Below are 19,445 nucleotides of genomic sequence, written 5' to 3'. Positions count from 1 at the left end.
AAAAAGACCCGGCTCGTCATGATAAATGGATTGCACAGGTGCAAAGGACGAGAGCTTCGTGGGTTCCAGATGACAGCTATGTGTGAATAGAGCTACTAATAACCCTAACCCAAGGATGACCCAGGACACGCTGGAGAGACAATGTCTGTCGGCTCACCTGGGAACGCCTCGGGATCCCTCCGGAAGACTTGGAAGAAGTGGCTGGGGAAAGGGAAATCTGGGTATCTCTGTTTAAGCTACTTCCCCCCCGGAAAAGCAGTAGAAAATGGATGGATATATGTACATCTGCTATGATTGATGTCATTGTCATTTCATGCAATATGACACGATAATTCAATATATGATTTTGCGTAGCAGAATATGAGCAATTTATATCCCAATAACAACATGTATCCAAATATCCCCCATCCCTCCGCAACTCCCCCCACCCCTGAAATATAAAGAAAGGTGGTAATTTTCTCTTATCTCCAAGCAATACCTAAAAATATAACACAAAGGTCTTCACTGGAAAAAACATTTGTAAAAATATTTTTTACTGGTAGTACAACCAGTTTAAGGAATGTACATTGTTGTGTACATTGTTATCAAGTGTAATGTGTAGTTGTTTTCATCCTTGCTCTCCCAGCTGTGCTGTAAATAAGTATTTGTGTGTAATTCAGTCATATTGCTGCCGTTATATTAACCATCATTCATTTTTCATACAGGGCAAGCCGTCATCCATGACACAGACACTTCACAGACTCCATTTAATGAACTCATCTCAGAAACTTTGGGCAGAAGGCGGGGTACACCCTGAATTTCTTGCCAGCCAATTGGAGGGCACATAGGGACAAACAACCATTTGCACTCACAATCACACCTCGTATCAGTCACCTCTTTAATACATAATCCCCGTGCCCCAGTGCTCGCCATGCACAACTAATGGGTTTACACTTAATTGAGCTGTTATACCAATCTAACATCGATAATGCCTGCAGATTGAGGATTCTCAAGGCAGCGGCTGGAGCAAAAGCACGGGGGCCAGATATTGCGTCCTAAGGATTAGGTGGCTGGATCATTAGCTTCAGAACGTGCTGACAGACCTGGAGCGAAGAAAAAAAAAAAAAAGATCCTGTCACGACCCATCGGAAACGGGAGTAGGACCCAAATGCAGGAACTCGGAAGACGCAAGGTAGTTCAAGAAGAGACACGTTTATTGGATGCAGAGGTCGGGGATCGAGCAGGCAGTCCGGTGCAGCAGCGGTAGTTCGGACGTCGGGCAAAGAGAGCAGATGAGCGGACAGGCAGGAGTCGGTACACAGGAGAACAATCAACGCAGGCAGAAGTTTCGAAGGAGTCAGGCTTACGGGGTTGGTCAGAGAACATGCGAAGGTCGGTACACACAGGTTCAATCAGGGATACGAGAGTGCTGGAACGGGACATAAAGCTCAAAGAACTGGCGGAGGACCAGTCGTCACTGGGTCCAATATATACAGGGGATGATCAGCCCGCATGAGGCGCAGGTGTGTGCCTCCCAATTAGCGCAGCCGCGCGGGCACCCGCACAGCTCGTGCTGAAGCGGCAGGATCATGACAGATCCAGCTGAATGTGAAATGTCGGTGAGACCAGCAGAACCAACTTCAGTGTTGAACTGCTGTGAAGCAAGTTGGAAGGAGCGGATGATCAGAGGGCATCTGATCAGTAGGAGCCAACTCAGACCACAGAACAAGCAGAGTGCAATACAAAGTGCACAAGAGGTGTACCACCCTTATGTATCAATTGCTTGTTGTGTTGCACTGGACAGATGTCATAATAATAAATAATACAATATAATAATAATAATTATTATAACAATCATCATTTTAGCATCACACTGTTACTTCCAATAAACATACCCAAGCGTGCAATTAGGAATTTTGGCCTAGCTCTGAAAGAAGAAACTGATTTTTTTACCAGACACAGTGACTTCATGAGATCAAATTAAAGGAGGTGTGTGTCAAAACATACGGGTAATTGATTTGCAAAAGACCAGCAATGTCTGACAGATCTTTGAAATATGATTCCCATGATTGAAGCATGAATTTCCAGTGATTAAGTATTGGGAGGCGGGACGGTGGTGCAGCTGGAATGCGTAAGCCTCACAGTGGTAAGGACCCATGTTCGATCCCAGCCCTCCCTGTGTGGGGTTTGCATCCCAGCCCTCCCTGTGTGGTGTTTGCATGTTCTCCCTGTGCCCGCGTAGGTTTCCTCCGGGCACTCTGGTTTCCTCCCACATTCCAAAAACATGCAACGTTAGTTGGACACTCTAAATTTCTCCAAAGTGTGATTGTGAGTGCGGCTGTTTGCCTCTATGTGCCCTGTGATTTGCTGGCAACCAGTTCAGGGTGTACCCCGCCTCCTGCCCTTTGACAGCTGGGGTAGGCTCCAGGACAACCCGTGACCCTTGTGAGGATAAGCGGTGAAGAAAATAAATGTATATATATATATACACAACACATACATACAGCAACTTGAAAGAACCCTCACAAGCACAGAAAACATCCAGACAGGAAATAAAACCCAAACGTTCCTACTCTTTCACTTCTTTGATGTTTCTCATCGAATCTGTCACATTTGTTTTGCTGCAAAAATCAAATGGAGTAAGAAAATCCACATACTCGGGAAGTTGCTTTGCAGTTTATTTGATGCTAAATCTCATATTTACTTTATTTTTATACATCCATTACCAAAAATGCAACATAATATTGGTTTGTGCAAACAAATCTGAACCGAAGCATCAGCCAGAAGCAAACATAAATAACCAAAATTTTAGGCTATGCTATAGATAATTTACAATGCAGCATTTCCCCCTTCTCCCTCGTTCTTGTCCTTTCAAATGGTTGGCAGAGAAGCGGGGCTGGCAATTCCACTGGAATATAGAGACTGCATAAAAGCTCATTCAGGACGAAGAAACTTGCAAATGCTAATTTAAAATTGGTCAGTATGTGGAGATGACTATGCTGTCGTATAATAAATAATATAATGTGAATGCATTGTAGGCAAATGTACTTGCAGGTTGTCATGCAGTCTCAATCCCACAGATGACATCTCCATCTGGATAGCTCCAGAGTAGTGTTTTCGCTTAATTAACAATGCAACACTTCAAACAATTGCTTATATTTGATAAATTATATAGAACAAACATTTCATTTTCTGCTGAAATATACAGAAGCTTAACAACCCATTGGCAGTGGTTCTATTCTTACCCACTTTTATGTTGCAGTAATCAAGTGAAACAGTAAATTGTTTAAGGGCTTAATATATTATTTCCATAAAATATGAGGATCCTTAGAAAAATATTTCATTTAATGCAGCATTGTACTTATACACACAAAAAAAATATTCAAAAGGAGGGTAACATAAACTTAGCTTTTCCTATCATGCAGGGCGAAGGGGGGCACTTGTTTCAGTAGCATTATGAGCCTTCACGTACTTCAGTATGTACTGTATGTATCCTATACCTATACTTTGAGAGAGGTTTGTAGAGACCCTGAGAATGAATCACTGCTCAACAAAATTTGGACATTCACAGAACTGGGCAGGATATATTTTTAATTAGCTGAATTTGTTTAATGTTCACTCTTAAAAAAAAATAAAAATTGCCCCCACCCCCGTAGTGAATATTTGATTGGGAAATGCACAAAAGCCACAGTAATGGGCAAATGTTCTTTCCCACCATTATGTCTGTTGTTGTATTTCTGTATTTGTTAGCAAGTTTTATCAACAGACTAGTTAGATTCTGACTTTTAGGGTTCAGTGGCAGCAGGGGGGAAGTTCCAATGTTGGCCTGAAAGTTCTGTGGAATTTTATTTTCTATTTTTGGGATCATTTTGCTAATTGTAGCTCTCCTAGTGTTTCTCATGTTACTATTCTAAAAATGAGTGGTGTGAAAAGGTCATTAAAACACAAAGCTAGTGGCAGCCGATGACTTTCCGGGTCACCGATACACAACACAAAACAGCACAGTTTACCAACCTATTTGTATAATGATAATTATTATTAATTAATAATTAAACATTGAAAACTATAGATTTAAGCAAAAAAATTGTAATCAATGTGACGTTCTTGAGTAGAAAGTAGAGTTGAGAAACTAAAATGACGGCAGAGATTTTATAACTGAGAGATCTATAATGTGTAGAAGGGATGTTTCTTGGGTGAGGGACAAACCAAAGGAATCAATGAATAAATGAACTGAACTAATTGAGGAAATGAAAGTATGGAGATTCGGCGTCTATCATTTGGGGGACCAGACAGAACCGAATGAAACATCCATGAACTAGCTCTTTCTTGGATTCACAATTTTCTTTTCCTCTTAAATTTTGCCGTGTTCTTCTGCTCCCCAACCAATACATAAACAATTGTTGTACACTGAAAAAAAGTCCTTTGAATATACTTAAGATGAACATGTACACCAGTTGCACATTATTTAAATGTATTAAACAAATATATATTAATCTATCTTTTTCAGGGCAGGGATGGGAAAATTGTCAGTTAACATTGTAATCATGTGCAACCGATGTACATGACCAAATTGGGTAATTTTTTTCCCAGTGTAATTCTCTCTCTCTTCGCCCCCCCCCCTCCCTCTCTCTCTCTCTCTCTCTCTCTCTCTCTCTCTCTCTCTCAATTCTGGTCATCATTGATTATCTGAAAAAGGGCCTGCAGCAGCCGGTCATCTCTATGCCTGTACGGCTTGGTGCTGTAAAAGCCATCGCTATAGTCACTGTAGACATCATGCCCAGGGCCACCGTACTTGTTGATCATGTCCAGAGCTTGGTACAGCTTCTGTGGCGGGGGTTTTGTTGCCAGGAGGGAGGACATTCTTGCAGGCTGCTGCTTCCCCCAGGTTGATTGGGGCTGCTGGAAGGTGGGGCTTTGCCTGTTAAAGGCTGTCTGCAGGAGATGCAGCAAGGCCTGTGTTGGGGAGTCAGGGGGGTTTGCTTGTTTTTGGGGTTTCTTTTCAATAGCAGAAGGAACTAAGGCTTGTGTTTTAGTCTTCAGAGGTGGATGGGCCTGAGTGGGCTCCTGCATCATTAAACAGATTGAAAAGATGGAATAACATGTCAATGAGACCTACACAGAACTACAGTAAGTAATGCCTGTAGAAAATAGTACAATTTGATTATACTCGCGAGATCTTTTCGAAGAAAATACAAAAATAAAAACCTAAAATTTATTTTTAACTTTTACAATCTCTTTCCTGTGTTTTTGTTTGCTTTCTAATGATCCTGCTCTGATGATGTGCCATTTCAATTACCATTTTAAGATTAAGAATACAGCATTGGATTAGGAAATTTAGCATTGAAGATATTAAAATGTATCAGTGTAGTTTTTTGTGAATGTCATCTTGTTGTCCTTTCTTTTCATTCCTCTATTATGAAACTGATGTATTATATTAGACATTGTGTTTTTTCTCTTCAATGTGTGCCTTGGCTCAGTAAAGTTTGGAACACAGCTTTAACTAGCAACATTTCCCAAAAATGCCTGTCAAAATGCCCAGTCTGGTTGAAAAGGGCTCATCAACCTGAGTGCAATCCTGTAAAAACTGCAAGATGATTTCTGGACAAATTGAGTTTTTTGTGTTGGAAAAATTCTCAGGTAAATGTTTTTGTTCTTCTTCTTCTTCTCCAAGTGGCTGGCACGCCAATGACATCAAACAACAGCTGGTCATCTAGACTTCAGTGGGCTTGTACGGTATTTACCTCAATCATGTCATCCATATGTTCCACACCGCGACGGTCATTCTGCACAGCATTGTAGGGAATGTACACTCGAGGCTTTGTCATGTGCTCTGGCTTCTCAGACGTTCCGTGGAGAATCAACTTCCAGTTTAAGATTCGACCTTCATTCTCCATACGCCCCGACTGTCACAACAAAATAGTGTTATGCTCAGGAAAATGGATCATAATTTGCACAAGGGACACATTTTCTGTAGTATCTGCTTTAAGTTTTAGAATCGTAATAGTTGAACTATTTTATGCTGTACACATTTCTTTTTAAATACTGACAATGTTCAAGCAGAACAGCAAATGTCACAAGATACGTGTTGTCATGAGCTATTTGAATACTCACAGTGTCGGTGATCTTAAGGGTCCAAGTACCAGCAGGGTCTTCACCCCATGTATGGACTGACATGAAATCCCAGTTTCTAAAACCATTGGAGGACGAGTCACGCTCACGCTCAGCTAGCAGCACAGTGCTAGTGCCTTGGGGAGCAAAAAGACGATAGTCATTTCACTTACATGCATTTCAGCATGTGTGTGTGTGTGTGTGTGGGCATTGTCTCACCAGCTGGCGATGTAAGTGTGATGTGCAGATCGCCTCTCCTGGTGTATTCAATGCTGGCCTCCACCTGCACATGCTCCAGTGAGCCAATGGAATTCTCCTGCCCTGCACAGGCTTTAGTTGGAATCTCTATGGTGGTCTCCCCTGCCGCTTTCAAATCCCTGCGGGAGCCATTAAAATAGCAGGGAACATTAGAGGCAAAACACACCCCGTGATGCACAACCCTGTCATATATGCTAGTTATTTTTTTGATGTGCTCTAATTTTGTAAAACGGTCTATAAATGACAATAGTAGAGAATGATAACAAAATAGCAATTGCAAACACCCATTGATGTGGTGTATATTGGTAAGATAGCCAGCAGCTCCACACTAAAGCCACCTGAACAATGCTAGGGAAAGAAAAAAGGATAGGGCACCAAAAAAAAAATAAAATAAAATGAAATGCATGACAGTTCTGTATCTTGTTTTTGTTTTTAAGTGATATCTATTTAAAAAAAAAAAAAAACGACTCCTCTTTTCTATAATTTGCTTTTTTTCTTCCAGTTTGTCATCAAAATGCAATATTGCACAGAGAATGTAGATTATTCTATATTTACTGGAAAATGGCAGCAATCTTGTAGATGTAGCAGTTGATTAAGAAAATTGCTCGGATTTGTTTTCTTAGTCACTTAACATTAACATGGCAGAGTTTCTAAAGTTCAAATACAACATGTAAAATGAAGTTTGAATGACATACTGAAGGCACGATGACAATCACGTGTACAAATGCATTTTGCAGGTACAATTCTGCTCTTCTATTACAAATTAAATACATCTCAGAAAGAAAACTCACGAATACGGAATTAAATTCATTAATTTGAATATTTGGGAAACGGGAATGAAAGGATTTTCATGTTCAAGCTGGTCTAAAGCAGTATTCAGCAGTAGGGGGCATGTAGACTACTAAGCATTGACAAAAACGCAGACCCAAATCCTCAGGATTAAACATGTAGCAAGGTAATGGGGCAACTGGTGGTTGGTGCTATGAGTCTCATAATCTAAGACAAAATGGGTAAAATGGAAAATGCAACATGTGATGTCAGATGTGGTTGGTTAAAGCTGCTGTTTGTTGATGGTATGATGTCAAACTTTTGTTTGTTTCTAGTACAAATGTCAAGACAGCAGGATGCTTAAATTGAGTCTCTAATCCCAAAATAATTTAAAGAAGAATTCCTTAAAAAAATAAAAATAAGAACCTCTGTTGTGCTACGACTTGCAGCTTTGCGTTTACTGCCAAACAATCAAATTATCTTTGACAATTACCAATTAGTAATGCGACCTAGATTTAAAATGATCCCCAGATGTCATGGAATAAAACGGAAAAAAAGCCTTCCAATTTTTGTCCATGGCATTAACAATACACTCCGGATTAAGTCTCATGGTGGCTGTCTACTCGCTACCACGAGAAAGCCACAGATGTGTCTTTGAAAACACAGATGGTTTAAGCTATCTTTGTTTACTCCAAAACTGTTTGGTTTGTTCTCTTTCTTTGTCTTAGACTAAAAGCCATCTGAGGTTAGATGCATGTGTCATGCAATTCATAGCTTTACAAAGTGTGCATTCATTGCAGCCCTTTTGTAACACAGTAGTATATATTTGTGCCAGCTCAGTATGAATTTTTAACTATGATTTTTTTTTGGGGGGGGTCAAAAGAATCTTTGATCGTATATTTGATCGTACCGTGACCCTTGTGAGCATAAGCGGCTTGGAAAAATGATAATAATAAGAAATAAGTATTAGAAATGAGAAATTAGTTGTTTGAAATTGTTGGAAATTCCAATTTAAACTCAAACGGCGCAACTATATTTTAAAAGTAGCTACTCCAGACGGTTCGGTGCTTCTTCAATAGTTTGACTTACCTGGGCTGGAAAGTGTCATCCCTCACGATGCATTGCCTTTTTTCTGGCACAGGCTTCCATGTTGCAGGGTCCGCGAGGTCAACCAGGGCTTTGGCATTGAGAAGACCAAAACCGAAGCGGCTGTTGACCATCAGCCCCGCTCCGTTCCTCTTCCAGCCTGGGTTATTAGCCAAGGGGTCAAACTCTGATGTCCAGACCACAATGTGCTGCAGGTCTCTCCAGGTGAGATCTGGACTGGGTAGGAGATGCAGGAAAGGAGGCGGGTCAGTGAGTGCCTTTTCAAATCAATATCACTTCTCAATGATCTTTTATTCCCACGCTTGCATACTTTTGCTCCAGTGCTAGGGCAAATATTCCAGCAGCTAGCGGGGCAGAGGCCGACGTTCCGGTATGAGTCTGAGTGCACTCATTGTGTAGATCAGCGCTGGTCTGAATGACAGGGGACAAACAATAATTACCAGAAATATTTTCAAGCAACCCCTCATAATGGTAGATTGAATGATTATGTCGTGTAATCAATATCATTAATTGCCAATAATAAGATGACATGCTAAAACATTTGTTGTGAGAGAGACATGTATCAAACTTGTAGCCCTTTGCCGGGTACCCATCGGTACCCATGAAACAGCACTACCCAAATGGACATTTTTTTATTTGTCCATTCCTGGAATAAAACTGAGTATGATTTTTTTTTTCTTTAAATGTTGTATTTCATAATTTTTTTCTCGGAGTGTGAGGCGAATAAAAGTTTGGCCGGTGTAGTGCATAACTACTCACAATCCTCTGGTCAGTATAGTCTCCACTGCTGTACGCTGTAGCCAGAGTAGAAGAACACTTCTCAGCGTACCATGGAGACAAGCCCTGCTGGGAGGCGCTGCTGATTGAGATAGTGTAGATGCTGTCTGTGTAGCCATCACAGTCACAGTTATCCCCCTGGCGGCCACCGTTACCTGATGCCCAAACAAAGATTGAGCCCTTCCCACCTCGGCCCTGAAGAAAGGCATGATAGACGGCATTGAAGCAAGAAATGAGACATTTCTTTTGGGTCAACTCTGGATTTATTTCTAATGCGAGAAACACGTTTCATTTGAGGCATAGCCTAGTTTTACTGCTGGCATCGTTTGGTGTATGAGAATTTGACATGCTTTGATGTGAGCCAGACAAGCATGTTGTCAGTATTGATTGTGCTCTGATTCCCGCCAGGGGCAGATAATAGAACCTTTAGGAACCTCAGTATGAGATCATGCCAGCTCAATGAAAGCTGCCTAATGTATAATTTACCTTCCGGATGCCGTACTCAAAGGCTTTCTGAGCCAGACGACCTGGACCTTCGACTGTTTTGCCATCGTCATTGGGTCCCCAACTCGCACTGTAGATGTCCACATGCTCTGGATTGAAGCCAATCGAGCTGGCCTCAATAGCATCCGTCACAATACCGTCCAACATACGAATGCCTAAGCAGAACAAGACAAGAATGTTAAACTCATGAAAACTAAGAACCTCATTCTCAGTCCGCATTTGAAGATCTGATTGCAGGCCACCATACCCATTCAGGTGTTGCAGCAAGTACTGTATGCGTACAATTGCTGTGGTGAATTGGATCCGTGCATTTTAGAAAAGTGTCATTATGTGACCAAGTGGCACAAAATGTTGTCTAAATTAGAACATGCCTTCCCTTCTGATTGTCAAGAGAGTAGAGATAGAAATGTGAACACAATTTTGTGGGTGGTCATGCAAAAACAAGCCTTTTTTTGTGTATTCAAGACTCCAAAAGCCCCAAATTCTTCCTTGTATAGATTTCATTCAGTGTTATTCAAATGTTTCAATCAATATCTGACTTTGCATGTACATTTTAAAGAAATCGCAAAAATCTCTTACCTCCAACTTTCGAATTGAAGGCCACCCCAACGCCACATTTGTTGTTGTCTGCTTGCATGGCGATCTCACCAGCACACCTGGTCCCATGCCTGGTGAACAACGTCCTCATTATGTGATGCAATCAAAGTTACTCCATCTTTTGTAAAAGGTTGTACTGTATTTCAGAGCCAAATGGAATGTTTTGTAAAAAATAACATTTTGTTATATACTGTCAGTCGATAATTTAACAACACTGTACATACAAAATGCATCAAATAAAGTTCAATAAACTATTGGAGGGGAACTGAATTGGAAACATTAGCTACTCCCAAAACATCCAGGCCCATGTCAGAATTGGCAGATGTAGACTGAAGAAGTGAAGTGAAGCTTTCTGTTGAGTATGTCCATGTTGCCAACATACTTGTTTTCATTGGTGGCGTCATATCTGGGGAACGGGTCAGGGTCGTTGTCATTGAAGTCATAGCTGGCCGATGCATCCTTTAAAAAGGAAACAAAAAAAGTCAGATGATGAGTGTGCACAGTTGAAGAAAAATCGAGGTGATGACAGTCACATCCACAATTGTCAAGTGCTGACATGTATGAAGCAATTCAGTATGAAAAGGATGAATTTGGGAATAGGAATAGTTTAATCTTGATGGGCTGTCAAATTCATTTTATCATTCAAAAGTAGTAATGGGTTACATTTATACAGTTTTGGGGTACTCAGAAATACTGTACAATAGGAACAGGAATGTAGTAAAATGCTGAACTATAAAATGGAGAATGGAGAATTCCTAATGTCATTTTTGTTATTGGTTGTCATGTAATTTAATTAAAAAATTTCAACTTCATATATTTTGAGCATCATGTTGATTATGTCATGTTGAAAATGTTGGAGGTTCACACATCTTTCTGTGTTCACGGTGAGTTCCTTGACTGACTGAACCTCTCCGAATAATCACGATAGAGCAAATAAACGAGCTGCTTTTCGCCCTGATTGTCTTTATTTGTTGTTGTTGTCAGACAGTGGTGGTTGGCTTTGAAGAGCAGAAACACTGTAAGAAAATTTAAAGGTTGATGAAATCATTTGATGTTTCTTTAAAAAAAAAAAAAAAAAAGCCCAAAAGCCAGAAATACATTTACTAGGCCAACAGTAGAGCAGCTAAAGTAAATTAGAGGTGAACCAAAGCAGAAGATGTGTTTGCCTTGCAAGGTGTCACCACCAGCGTTGCTGTGGAAACAGCTGACTGAGACCACAGGGCAGTCTCCATGGAAACAGTATCTTACATAGTTGGAGTAAATGTCTGTGTGGTTCCACTCCAGCCCGTCATCCAGAACAGTGATGACCACTCCTTTGCCCGTGATCCCCTTCTGCCACACTGGGATGACGTGCAGGTCCAGCTTTGGCAGGGACGATGACGTTCGTGTGTCTTGCTGCATGTAAGACAACAACAACAACATAATCAGTGGTTGTTTATCCAGAATTGAATGTGCATTTCAATAAGCTCTTTAAATGTTATCATGACTTGTGTTCTAAAAGGTTAGGTGAGTAGAGCTTTTCAGCTTCATTCAGTGACATTTACGGGGTTTCAAGACTGTATTGTTGGATTTATTATTATTTTTTTTTTTTTGTCAAGGCTCAAGTCCACTTCTGTAGCTACTTGTTGCAGCGCCATGGGGCTTTTGTGTTGTTCAGTGCCTGATTATTTTAACATTCAAGTGCAATTCAAAGCAGTGTTGGACCCTGTATATCTTTTCATTTGCCTTATCTTTGTTCCACTAGATTATTTAAAATTGTTCTCCTGTGACTCTGCATTAATAATAAATTAGAGATGACTTGGACCAATAGCAAACTGAGGTTAATGCTATAGAACCTTTCTTTTTTTAATGATCTTACTTTCATTCTACTTGTGTATTATGGACACATACTGCAGAATGCCAACCCTGTGAGTCATACTTGTGATATATACTGTATCATCGTTTTTATTCCTCTTTTGAGCACCTGCACTAGTTGAAACTTGATCTATTTAATGGACGTGTTTTTGCTTGAGCAGACTGCCGATTAACCCTAAATTTATAAATATTTGCTTTTCAACGAAGAGTGTTTTTTTGTTGTTGTGGAAACTCCCAATTCTTTGGTGATGAGGCTACAACTTAGATAGTCTGAGACTCAAACATGTATACAATGTATGGCACAATGCGAAAACACACACCTGAGATTAACTGATGCGAGAGATTTGCATGAAACGACTGACTTGGGTACCGAGACAAAGAAAAACTGCAACATTTGCTGCAGGGTTGACAAAGACTGACACTTGCCCAGTCAAGGGTATACACACACAAAGACCGTAATGCAGGCAGGCAATGACTCACACCCTGATTACATTTTCAGGCAAGACATAAAGGGATCCCTTTCAACGCTCCCCTCTGCTGAGTCGCTCATCTGACGCCGTCACACGTAGGACCGCTACGCAAGCATCACATCTGCCAGCGTCAACATCCTCTGACCTGTCCCTCCTTCATTCTCTCTCTCACCACTTAGTCACCACTTCCCTTCCCTTCACTCACAAAGGCACACAGATCAAATTGTGTTTTTTGTGTGTGTGCGATATTTTAAATACTTCTGCATTATTTTAATTTTCATGAATGACTCACAGTCCATGAAGTGATGGGCCAATACAATAAGTGGCATTTTAAGGCTTCCTCATTTGAAAAAAAAAAAAAAAAAAAAAAAAAAAAGAAAACATTTTCAAAGGTTCTTATTTTTCAAAAATGTGTGACTCATTTTTTGGTCACTGCAGGTACGGGGAAGTGATAGCTAAATGGACTCTCTTCCCAGCTTTCAGAAAGTCATTCTGAAGTCAGTGTTCCCCAGCTAATGAAGTCGATGGGTTTGTTTCGCAGGATGTGATACATTTAATAGCCAATCAGTCCAATTTGATACGCTGTTTATGCACTGAGCTTGGATTAACATAATGTAAGTAAAGGCCTCATTCTGTGCAGCTCCGTCCAAACGGGTCAATCCAGGGTCTGGATATAGTGAACAGGTTAGTAATATAACCTAGTAGGATGTACATGGATGCGCCCCAACTTGACCTGATTGGGCCCAAAACTCCATTTAGGGTGAATTGGGACTTAATGCATTGTGCTCTACGATGTTCCATCCGGTTGGATTATAATCGCTCCACCACTCTCATCCCCACTCGGACAGCATAACCAATTAAGCAAATGGATCTTTTGGACAGAATGCTCGTTATTCTCTAGTATGATTGTTTGTTTGTTTTTTCATTTTTAGTATCTAGTGTGATTGTCGATTTTATAGGAACAGAGCGGGCTCATGTGTTGAGCTGCCCTTGCAGCCTGTGGCTTCAGAACCCTTTGTAGCGAAAAGAGAGAAGCTGCAGAAGGCCAAGAGAACAATACATACAGTAAGTGACATGACCTGACATATCAAGACAGATCCTAGGCGTATAAGCAGCAAAGCATTAAAACTTAGCTGTCATGCATAGACATTAACATTTAAACCCCAAATTCTGAACGTTTCACACATTGCAATGTTTCCCAACATTGATTGAAACAAGGCCCGTATTTAAGAAAAATCTAGCACCACCAGATGAAAATGTCACAAAAGGCTAACACAGAATACTGAAAAAAAATAGTAACAATTTAATCTCAATTCACTCACAAATTGTAACCAGTGTCAAATCTGGGTGTGTTCTGCCTGATAATGTACCATATGTGGCAAGTTGCTAGGATATAGATACATTATTGATGATCTCTAATGAGACACTCATGTGCTGCAGATTCGCGGTTGTGAGTCAAGACCCTGCTGAATGTTCATATTTTCCAGCTTTCTCGCAGACTCACCAGGTACCACTGCTGGTTCCACATGGGATCATCGAACAGCTTGTCCGCCGGGCAGTCCCTGCACTGCCTGAGGGATGCCCGCTTGCTGCGTCGCTTCTCATACTGCTGCTCTGCCCACACCACCTGCAGAGACAAATTAGGTTACTTTGTGTCCAAGGTGGGAAGGAATAAACACGCAAAGACGAGTTGAGCTGAACATGAAAAGGCGCCACTCACCCGATCATCCTCCGACAGCTGCCTGGTGATGTGCGTGGCGCTTCTCTTCATTCTGCTGGGATGTTTGCGATGTCTGAACAAGAAATGATCCTTCAGGGCCCCAATCTGTAGTGAACATAGAAAACTGAATCATGCAAATGTATGTCACACAAAATATTTTGCTTTGTGAGCTCTCAGCAGTACAGTGTTACGATGGAAATTATACCAAGACCAGACCACAGAATATATAGTGGCAATACTACTCTGATATGACATATGATATGATCCAATACAAAACCAAGCTAATTTAGCTCTATTGAAGAGATGAATTTTACACACTCTAAATTCACACTCTAACCACAATATTAATGATATTGGTATCCTGAGTGCATGAGAGCGGGAATCAAAGACCGCCATAGTTATCCCTCTCGTGCTGGATATCATTTAATTGCGCAAAGTGTAGCTAATGTTCTGGGTGATGAGTGTATGCTGATGTCTAATTTCATTCTCGGATATAACCGCATAGTGATGATATCACTAAGCCATATTCATCTTTGATCTCTGATTTTTTTAATTGGATTTTAGTTGACTGTTTATGTATTTGACGATGTGGCCAGTTCATATAATCTTACAAATTGTGCCGTACAAAGTGTATAAATCATTTGAAAACGCCGCATATGGCACAAGATAATCAAGGAAAACCAAATATGGAACTTCAATGGCATGTTCCATATATGATTGGTCCAATCAATGATAAGCATCGCGTGCATTTCATACACCCACTAACCACTCATCATTTACAGCCAGCTGTAATGTGTTTGCATAAGGGTCGAAAATCTGGAGAACACGAGGTAACCAACCCCCATTTACGAGGAGCGCAAACTGTGAGTCATACATTGAATAGATCCACCTTTAATTTAGCAGCTGGGCTGGATGCTGTAATGTGCTGTTGGTCATCCATTTTCTACTCTAATGGTCTCTAATGGTCACAGAAAGCAGAATAATTAATCATGCTCTCATTTCACAACATATTTCAGATACTGGAGTCTAATTAACGCCTCGCGTTTCTGTGAGCGTCATTCGTCCATTATCCAAATAATGATTAATAATCACAAATAGTATTCTGCTTTGAGGAAGTCCTTCGTGTAACTGATGCGTACCTGTCGGACCAGTTGGTAGTCCAACTCCCGGGCGATCTCCGCCGCGGCGTCCACTCCGCCCGGGATCTCGACGGCCCACTCGTTCAAATATTGCCTGTCCGTGTAAGGCGAGCCCTCCACGTAGCGTGGAATCGCGGAAAAAAGGACGGCCAGAAAACAATACATCACCGTGGGACGACATCCTAATTCCATTTCAGAGGAAATTCAATCAGATAAGAAAAAAATCTAAACAAATAAAATAATTCACACAGCGCGTAGATATTCCAGGAAAAAACACCTAAACGGCTATATATGCTCGGATTAGTCGTGATGTGCACTTCTTCTGTGCTCTGGTGCAGATGGATGGAGGAAATCGCGTTTTTGCTCCGTCAAGGAAACACTTGGTGACGCTTGTGTGTGCGCGTGCGTGCGTGTGTGCGCGCGTGGTCACGAAGAGGGGCGGGTGTTCATACGTCAAATTAGAGTTGCTATGACGTCAATTCGGCATCGACCTTCCGTAAACTATTAAAGTGTCCCGTGAGGAAGAAGTGGAAGAAAGTGGTGGGGTGCGCAGATCAGCCTAAAAATATTGCAGGTAGAAGAGCCGGAAAGAAAGAAGACGGAATAAAATTTAAAAACCTGATGATTTGATGAGACAAGTGCTAATAAAAATATATGGATATATTTTATTCCAGTCATGCGAAAGATGTACAAGATGAGTTCACGTGCAATCTAAATTTGAAAAATAACTTTCAAATGTATTGTATATGAGTTGAGAGTGGCACGTTGTGTTTATTGTAGAGTAAATACAGTATTATCAAAACAATGGGGGTTCGGCACCAAGGACAGTTCCTCTTTCTCAACCGCTTCATTGACGCATGTTGGAAAATCTAGTGGGACAGAGAAATGAAGAAAGTGTCATGGACAATATAGCCTATAAAATTGTATGGACTTTACATTACAGATCATATTTGATGCCCCCCTTGAGCTTGGGAAAGAGGAAAAATATCACACAGGTCGTGTGAGTGGGGAGGTTGCTGCAGCACGTCGGTGTTCTTTTCACCTAGGAAATGTTGGATGTGCCGGGCATTGTGGGTAGGAGTCTTGTCATGATGGAGCAGTCACAAGTTGTCCTGCCACAACTCTCCTTGCACACTGAACACATTAAAGGAATGATTTGGTAGGTAGGAATGTAGTTTGTGGACATATTTGGTGAGCTTCTGGCCCTGTTGTCATGCAGAAACCATTGGTTGAAAATTTTTGAAATCACTATCTTACACTCTGATTGGTTCCACTGCCACGACCACTCCCCCTCTGACATTAGAGCACTTCTGACTCTTGCAGTGAAGACTCCGGCATTCGGTCTCCGGGTTGTACACTGAGATCCATGAGTCTTCACGAGGTCATCATGGTCCCTGTTCAGCATTTTCAGTAATATCTATTACCTAGGCTTTCCAAATGTCCATATTTTCTGTGATAATCTTCCTGATCATCCTTGCTGCTCATTTGTGATTAGTTAAATAGTTCATGGTGCGAAATTTCCCAAATGTGGCAAATGTGTTTTGGTCCCATAAAACCAAAATTAAACATTTTGGCTCCAAACGGTATGTTCCATGCAACACTGCAGCCCATCACCAAAAGAACGCCAGACCTCCTGAAGCATGGTGGAATGCATGTTATGCTTATTGAGCCGGAACCAGGGCCTTAGATAAGTTGACACAAAACCATCAGGCTTTTGCTTGAAAAAACGCCGACAAGAACATCTGAAATGTATTTGGGGTTAAACAGAGGGGTAAGTCGGTAAATAGAGTATCATACATTGTGTGTTAGTAATTATGTAATTTAACTTAATTGAACCAGAAATATAAACATGTTTGAGCATGTTGAAGGTGTGCACACTGTAATCCGCCATTAGTGACTCTCCAAAGAGTCACTACTTGCACTTTGCAGGTACTCACATGAGTTCAATGAGTCTCAATCCATCCATCCATTTTCTCTGCCGCTTATCCTCACCATTGTCGTGGGAGTGCCGGAGCCTATCCCAGCTGTCAGCAGGCAAGAGGCGGGGTACATCCTGAACTGGTTGCCTTGCACAAACAGCCGCATTCACAATCACACCTCGAGGCAATTTAGAGTGTCCATTTAATGTTGCATGTTTTTGGGATGTGAGAGGAAACCGGAGTGCCCGGAGTAAACCCACGCAGGCACGGGGAGAACCTGACAACTCCACACAGGAAGGGCCGGGAATGAACACGGGTCCTCAGAACTGTGAGGCCAACGGCTTCCAACTGCGCCACGGTGCCGTAGAGTTTCATCCATCCATCTATCTATCCATTTTCTTCACCGTTTATCCTCACAAGGGTTGCGGGAGTGCTGGGCCCTATCCCAGCTGTCAATGGGCAGGAGGCGGGGTACACCCTCAACTGGTTGCCAGCCAATCGCAGGCCACATTGAGACAAACAGCCACACTCACACCTCGGGACAATTTAGAGTGTCCATTTAATGTTGCATGTTTTTTAGGATGTGGGAGGAAACCAGAATGCTCAGAGAAAACCCACAGGCAGGCAGGAGTCGGTACACAGGAGATCGATTAAAGCAGGCAGGGGTATCAAAGGAGTCAGGCTTACGGGGTCGGTCGGAGAACAGGCGGAGGTTGGTACACACGGGTTGTCGATCAGAGATACGGGAGTGCAGGAACGGGGCATGAGTTGTGACAATCTGGCGCCGGACCAGTCGTCCCCATGGTCCTATATACACCGGGGCAATCAGCCAGCATGAGGCGCAGGTGTGCGCCTTCCAATCACGTGACCGCACGGGCACCCACACAGCCAGGGCTGGACCAGCAGGATCATGCCGCCTTCTCACGTTGCTGTCCAGGAGGTGGCGATGGCGATGGTGTCGCCGCCTTCTCACGTTGCTGTCCAGGAGGTGGCGATGGTGATGGTGTTGCTGCCTTCTCACGTTGCTGTCCAGGAGGTGGCGATGGCGATGGTGTCGCCGCCTTCTCACGTTCCTGTCCAGGAGGAGCTGGGGAGTTCTGTGGAGCCACCCTGGAGCTGGAGAGACTTCGGGATGGCTGTGATGGTGACTGTCATGATCCTGCCGCTCCAGCACGAGCTGTGCGGGTGCCTACGCGGGTGCGCTGATTGGGCACACACCTGCGTCTCATGCGGTCTGTGTATTTATATCACCCCGATGACGATTGGTCCCCGGCCAGTTCGTTCTGTCACGTCCCATCGGAACGAAAGTAGGACCCAAATGCAGGACTAGGACGATGCAAGGTAGTTCAAGGAGAAACGTTTATTCTATGCCGAGGTCGGGGATCGAGCAGGCAGTCCGGTGCAGCAGCGGTAGTTGGGACGTAGGGCGAAGAGAGCAGGTGGGCGGGCAGGCAGGAGTCGGTACACAGGGGAACGATCAAATCAGGCAGAAGTATCAAAGGAGTCAGGCTTACAAGGTTGGTCGGAGAACAGGCGAAGCTCGGTACACACAGGTTGTCGATCAAGGATACGAGAGTGCTGGAACGGGACATGAAGCTCAACGAACTGGCGGGGACCAATTGTCATCGGGGTGATATAAATACACAGACTAATCAGCCCGCACGAGACGCAGGTGTGCGCCCCAATCAGCGCACCCGCCCAGGCACCCGCACAGCTCGTGCTGGAGCGGCAGGATCATGACAGTATGTTGCGTTAGCATTTGGCTCCTGTTTGTGCGAAGCTACACTGTTGGCACTTCTTACAGTTGTTACAGTAACTTACTGTTACCAGTACTTTGTTGTCAACTTGAATTACAGACAAAAGTCTCAAGGTAACACAATACAAGGTAAACAGGAACTCTTTTGGTTGCAGAAAAAGTTGTTCAGATAAAAACTCAATTTTACTTTTTATTCAGGATAACTGACCTTTCCACACAACCCACAGTCAGGCTTGCATGAAAAAAGAAAGTCCCGACATAAATTTAACATAAAGGTTAAATAAGATTACTTAAACATAATAATGTGACAAATGCAAGAAATAAATTAACGAATTATGTTGTAATCCGATCATTTTCACGTTGTAACATAATTCAATTCAGGTTACAACATGAAATGTATCACCTAATAACATGATAGTGAACATATTTTCTTTTTTTGGTGTGGCAGCCATATGCTTCCGTACTTCCATAATGTAGGACTGGTAAAGG

At 42.3% G+C, this 19,445-nt stretch overlaps 1 protein-coding gene across 1 annotated transcript; it reads right to left on the bottom strand.

Annotated features, from left to right (window-relative positions):
• Positions 1-2,643: 2,643 nt before the first annotated feature.
• pcsk1 (proprotein convertase subtilisin/kexin type 1) lies at positions 2,644-15,657 on the bottom strand. The gene is made up of 14 exons (XM_061833646.1): positions 15,282-15,657; positions 14,143-14,247; positions 13,927-14,049; positions 11,347-11,493; positions 10,481-10,557; positions 10,081-10,169; positions 9,484-9,656; positions 8,980-9,192; positions 8,531-8,631; positions 8,203-8,436; positions 6,307-6,464; positions 6,091-6,224; positions 5,721-5,882; positions 2,644-5,043 (listed from the first exon to the last, which is right to left on the bottom strand). The coding sequence occupies exons 1-14, from the start codon at positions 15,471-15,473 to the stop codon at positions 4,642-4,644; spliced, it is 2,310 nt and encodes a 769-aa protein (XP_061689630.1). The 5' UTR covers positions 15,474-15,657; the 3' UTR covers positions 2,644-4,641.
• Positions 15,658-19,445: the final 3,788 nt, after the last annotated feature.

This window comes from Syngnathoides biaculeatus, chromosome 10, assembly GCF_019802595.1.
Source record: "Syngnathoides biaculeatus isolate LvHL_M chromosome 10, ASM1980259v1, whole genome shotgun sequence".
In the NCBI taxonomy this organism is placed as follows: Eukaryota; Metazoa; Chordata; class Actinopteri; order Syngnathiformes; family Syngnathidae; genus Syngnathoides; species Syngnathoides biaculeatus.
This window is presented reverse-complemented; position numbering and strand designations above follow the sequence as displayed.